Source organism: Papio anubis, unplaced genomic scaffold (assembly GCF_008728515.1).
Source record: "Papio anubis isolate 15944 unplaced genomic scaffold, Panubis1.0 scaffold50, whole genome shotgun sequence".
NCBI classification, from domain to species: domain Eukaryota; kingdom Metazoa; phylum Chordata; class Mammalia; order Primates; family Cercopithecidae; genus Papio; species Papio anubis.
The window spans coordinates 176,779-182,778 of NW_022165199.1; the positions used below are offsets into that span (position 1 = coordinate 176,779).

The window sequence follows — 6,000 nt, forward strand, 5'->3', positions numbered from 1 at the left end:
CAGATGGAGCTCAAGAGCTCTTACTAGCCTACAAGCCCTGGGCTGAAATTCAAAGTATGGAATCAAACTCACATTTATGTATCATGTTCAAGATGGTGTGATAGAATAAACAGTGCCTCGTGAGAAAAAAAAATCTGGGTTCTATCTCTACCTTTCTGTTCCTAACTATCCACTTGACCATGGGCAATTCATATCATCCCTCTAGGCCTTTGTTTATATAGTTATATGACAATGGGAAGGCCAGTAGCGGTGGCTCATGCCTCTAATCCCAGCACTTTGGGAGGCCAAGGCGGGTGGATCATGAGGTCAAGAGATTGAGACCATCCTGGCCAACATGGTGAAACCCCATCTCTACTAAAAACACAAAAATTAGCTGGGCATGGTGGCGGGCATCTATAGTCCCAGCTACCTGGGAGGCTGAGGCAGAAGAATGGCTTGAACCTGGGAGGCGGAGGTTACCGTGAGTTGAGATTGTGCCACTGCACTCCAGCCTGGGCAACAGAGCGAGACTCTGTTTCAAAAACAAAGAAACAAACAAACAAACAACAACAACGAAAAACAATGGGAAACTAGACTGTTTCTCAAAGCCTAGTCCTCAGACCATTTGTTTCAAAATCACCTGGGGTTGGGGGTGGGATTTCTTATAAAAATACACATTCCTGGGCCCCAACATAGTCTTACTGAATCAGCATTTTTGGGGATGATCTCGGAAATTTTATTTTTTTGTTTTGAGACAGGGTCTCACTCTATCACCCAGGCTGGAGTACAGTGGCACAATCACAGCTCAGCACAGCCTCAACCTCCCAGGCTCAAGTGATCCTTTCACCTCAGCCTCCCCAGTAACTGGGACCACAGGCACTCACCATTATGCCCAGTAAATTTTTTTTTTTTGTAGAGACGGGGTTTCGTTATGTTGCCCAGGCTAGTCTCGAACTTCTGGGCTCAAGTGACCCTCCCTCCTCTGCTTCCCAAAGTGCTAGGATTACAGGAGTGAGCCATAGAGTCCGGCCTCAGAATGTTTTTAAAAGTAAGCTTCCCAGGTGATTCTTAGGCTTATTAAAGTTTCTTCTATAAACTTTTTTTTTTAAAAGTATAACACATTCATTAAAGTTAGAGGATTATAGCGTTAGAATATCTCTAAGGTCCCTTCCAACACCAAAGAATTCTAAGAATCAAGTCCATTCAACATATTTTCCCATGGGCATGTTTAGTAAACATGCAACTCTGTGACAGACTGTAATTTTGCTTCATGTGCAAAGGTATCTCAGTGATTTGGAAAAACTGACTTCTTTTTTTCAAATATGTGGCCTCCCTCCGAGGTCAGTTGACTGTCCAGAGAGTGCCGTAGGTCCACTGCAAAGTCTGGTTCATGTTTGATTTTAATGTAGAAATTTCCATATATTCTCTATGTAAACACATAGCTCTATGGCAGAAAACTGTTGCCTGGGTGGGAAGAGGGTATCTGGTTGTAATTCTGACTTTATTACAGAACCAAACTGTATTATGGTCATTTAATCCTGAACTTCTTTGTCAACAAAACTCCAAACCCTGTGACCTCCCTCTCAGGAGGCCTGGGATACTAAAGTGATAAACAGAATTTAGATGCCTCTTGAAGTGGTACAAAGATCACTGTGTTAATAATTTCCCTCCAAGTAAGCTGGTAAAGTAATAGGCTTAGGAGAGTCTTCTAGTTACAAAGTAGTGAAGTTACTGCTTTTCTCAGGCAACTAGAAATTAATAGGAATTTTCTTGAAAGGACCATCTCTTCCAAATAATTTAGCCACCTTTAAACTTGTCTGTCTGTCTTTCTTTTTCTTTTTTTGAGATGGAGTCTCACTCTCTCCCCCAGGCTGGAGTGCAGTAGCATGATCTCAGCTTACTGCAACCTCTGCCTCCTGGGTTCAGGTGATTCTCCTGCCTCAATCTCCCAGGTAGCTGGGATTACAGGCACGTGCCACCATGCCCAGCTAATTTTTTTTTTTTTTAAAGTAGAGATGGGATTTTTGCTATGTTGGCCAGGCTAGTCTTGAACTCCTAACCTCAAGTGATCTGCCCACCTCAGCTTCCCAAAGTGCTGGGATTACAGGCTTGAGCCACCACGTCCAGCCTCAAACTTGGCTTTCTGCTTTTAAACTTTTATACAAAGCCTATATTTTTTGGATTATTTATTTCATGCCACATGAAGCAGGTGTGTAAGATTCCTGGTTTCTCACAAGTGAATTAACCTTTCATCTTTCTGTAGCCCCCTTAGTTTGCCTCAGTTTCCCCAGCTATGAAATGAAGGGGTAGAGCAACTGGACGCTTCATCCCTTCCAGCACACTTACACTTTACATTCATGCAGAGGAAGACAATAAGATGTAGGAAAGAGGCTGGGTGCAGGGGCTCACACCTGTAATCCCAGCACTTTGGGAGGCTGGGATCCCAGCACAAGGTGGATGGATTGCTTGAGCTCAGGAGTTTGAGAACAGCCTGGGCAACATGGTGAAACCCTGTCTCTACCAAAAATAACAAAAAATTAGCTGGGCATGGTGGTGCATGCCTGTGGTCCCAGCTACTTGAGAGGCCGAGATGGGAGGATCGCTTGAGCCTGGGAGGCAGAGGTTACAGTGACCTGAAATAGCACCACTGCGCTCCAGCCTGGGCAACAGAATGAGAACGTAACCAAAAAAAAAAAAAAAAAAAAAAGTAGGAAAGAGCATGACTTCGAATTTGGATAGAACTAGGTTGGAATTTTAAGCCTCACTTTTCTCAACTGTATAGTGGTGGTGGTGGTGGGCTGGGGGGTAGTGATATGTTATCTCCTGGGCTAATAAAAGCATCTCTATAGGGCTTAGCACAGAAATTCATTCTAGAAAGCTGAGGCTCCTTGGCTCCCTAGACCCCTTCCCTGTCACCCAGGTCTTTCAGCCCACACCTGGGTAGGCCTCTTCTTACTGACTGAGAGAAGGAACCCTTGGTCCTTATTCAAGTGCAGAGACAAGCTCTCTGGGAGGGGAAAGCCATCAGCCCTGTGAGTAACAGGTTCTCTGTCGCTTCCTGGCCTTGTCATCACTTAAGTTACTATTTCAAGTCTGGCTGAAATGTGGCAGGAGGTAACCACAGAACTGAAAGGGTCACTATTGTTATAGATGCAGTGGGGGCTCACAAGGGCCCTGCAGCAGATCCCCAATATCTTCTCTCTGGGGATCAGGTGGGGTCACCTTTGTTCTGCAGGGAGGGGACAGGGATGCTAACAGCAGTTGAGAGCTGGAAGCACCATTGAAACCTGCCTCATTAGAGAGGAGCAAACCAAGGGACAGAGAGAAGTGACTTTCCCATGATCACACAGCCAGTCAAGCAGCAGAGGTGAGAAGAGCCCCTCTGGATCCACTAGAGTTCGCACTCAAGAGCCTCTGCATTTTAATGCAGATGTTGTAAGTATTGATTAAGAGCTTGGAATTTGGAGATAGATGGCTGGGCATGAGGCTTCACCTCTCAGGAACTCAGTGGTCTCATCTATAAAAGTCCTATAACAAACCCTACCCATTGTGAGGATTAAAAGCCACACTGCCTGTAGAGTGCTTAACACAGAACCTAGCACATAATTAGCTTCCACAACAGGTGGTTCTAAATGATCATTATTTACGATTCAAGGAAACACTGCCAACCTCTTTTTCTGTACCTCCAGTTCCGATCTGAACCTCCCTCTGCGAACCCCTGATGCCACGCTGTGGCTCATTAGTCAAGGCGCCGAGAAGCCCTGGTGCCAGGGCAGGGCGATCCTCAGGGCTCACCTGGCGACGCCAGCAGCACCTTCGCCCCGCAACACTGGAAGCAGTGCAGCAGGGACTTCGCGCGGATGTTGTAATTGAGGCACGCCATGGCACAGCCCAGCTTCACCAGCCCCAGCCACAGCCACACGTAGGCCGGCTCGTTACCCATAAAGAGCGCCACGCAGTCTCCCTGGCGCAGGCCGAGGTGGTCGTGCAGCGCCCGGGCCACCTGGTTGCTGCGCTGGTCCACTTGCGCGTAGGTGAGAGTCTCGTCGCGGAAGAGTAGAAAAGGCTTGTGTGGAGTGTGGCGCGCTTTCTCCAGGAACGCCCGCAGGATGGTGCGAGCCGGCCGCCGCTGCCCGTAGCTGCGCGCCCTCCGGCCCACGGCGGCTACCTTCAAGAAGTAGCCCACGTCCTGGAAGAAGTAGGGACAGCAGAGGTTCACCAGGAGCGGCAGGAACAGCAGCCCCGCCAGGACTGTGTAGATGGCGGAAAGCATGACGGCTGCGGGGCCCTCTGTCCCAGCCAGGGCAGAGGGCGCACCCCGGGCGTGCAGCGCGGCGACTAGGCAGGCTCCGGGCGGACTGGCTGGCTGAGCCCGGGCGCACGCGGCGGGACGCCGGGCTCGTAGTGAAATGAAGGGGAAGACAGAGCTCCTCCGCTGCAGGCACCGCCGCAGGCTCCGGGGCAGGTGTAGTTGTGTGCGGGCTGCCAGGGGTTCCGGGCCAGACTGGCCGGCAGAGCCCGCCCCCTTGTGGGGTGCAGCCACCTGCGCGCCCGGCCCGCCCACGCGGTCCTCCCCGGGCTGGGCAGGCTGCCCTGCGGCTCACCGGAGGCCTCGGCCACCTCCCCGCCCGAGTCTGGAGGTCTGGGGTCAAGTCTGGACCCCCTCGCGTTGTGACCGAAGTACTTTACCTCAAGGAGCCACGGTTTCTTTAAATGGTAATAAGACGCAGTTAGCGGACGTTGAGAATACTAAAGGAGATAATGCAGGCGTGGGGCTAGAATTTGTTACCACTAATAGAGTGGCTTATGGAGATGACACTGTTATTACCGATGAAGTGCCTTATAAATGTCAGACAGTCCTATTATTTATTAATAGCGGGTACCAGGTGCCACTGCCAAACCAGAATCTCATCTCTGCTTCCTGGTCCCAAGGGCTTTCCGCCTGGTCTCTCTTTGTTTCTCAGATTTGCTTCCCAGTCCGACTGCCAGGCGGTCTCCTGTAGCGAAGGCTTCAAGGTTGAACAGAAAATGTCCGCTGCAGTCACGTCCAGCTCATCCCAAGCCCTGCCCGGTGAGTGAGGGCAGGACACCCTAACCTAGTCGGCCCTGCCCGGCCGGGGTAGTCCTGATTTCGTGAGGAGCAGTGCCACACATCACCACGTGAAATCAAGCTTTGACATTATTTTAAGATTTTGTTCTGTTAAGTGATCCTGCTGTTCCCTCATGTTGAAAGTTCGCAAGTGTTGTCAGCACAGTTCACACATTTACTAAGGTGGCTCTGTCAGAGGATAGTATAGTACAGAGGACAATGAGTAAGTGGTACTGGCATGTCTCAGAAACCATTTCTTTTAGAGGAAATGTGAACCTTTCTTTTAATTTGCCTTAGTGCTACTTCTGTACAAAGTGAATGTTCACTACTTGCCACTGAGGAGGGTCAGGATCTAAGTGGTGTTTTATTTTCATCCTCTCCTGTCCTCCTGTGTTCCTCTACCTTAATTTGATACGATAAATACAAATAATGCTTACTCCTCCCAGACACGCTGCTAGAGGCTTCCCTATGTTACATTTTGGGAGCCTCCGTTATTTTATACAGGTGGCACTTTCATGCTCATTTGCAGACAAGAAAGATAAGCTTCGGTGAATTGAGACAGCTGGTAAGTAATTCGTGGGTTTTGGAACTGGTGTCTGTTTGGTCCCGGGGAACCAACTCTTAGCTTATTCCTGGTAACTATATTATGCTGTCCTCCTATTCTCTAGGTTTCTGTCCATGTCCTCTTTTTTTAGGTGTGTGTAAAGCACACAGAAATGTTTCACATTCCCTCCAGGCCACCCCCTGCTGTTTTTTAGCCTCCTTTTCCTTATCCCTAGTAACTGCTCAAGCAACCTGTCCCTTTTCCTGACTTTTTCATTTCTGATCCAGTTACCTGGTTGCATCATTTCCCTGGGGAAGAGTTGAGGGCCTTCATCATCCCTGAGGAGAAAGCAGTAGAATTAACCAAAGTGAGGGCCTGACAGAAACCA

General features: G+C 49.0%; 1 protein-coding gene across 2 annotated transcripts in view; it reads right to left on the reverse strand.

The window, feature by feature from the left end:
- The window catches only part of LOC100998161 (very long-chain acyl-CoA synthetase), a 54,516-nt gene extending 49,513 nt beyond the window's left edge, over window positions 1-5,003 (reverse strand). For both annotated transcript variants that reach the window (XM_021940552.2, XM_009210141.4), the window contains exon 1: window positions 3,775-5,003. In XM_021940552.2, the coding sequence (XP_021796244.2) occupies window positions 3,775-4,252 (478 nt within the window). In that variant the 5' untranslated portion in view covers window positions 4,253-5,003. The remainder of the gene's footprint in view (window positions 1-3,774) is intronic.
- Between the last annotated feature and the right edge of the window lie 997 nt (window positions 5,004-6,000).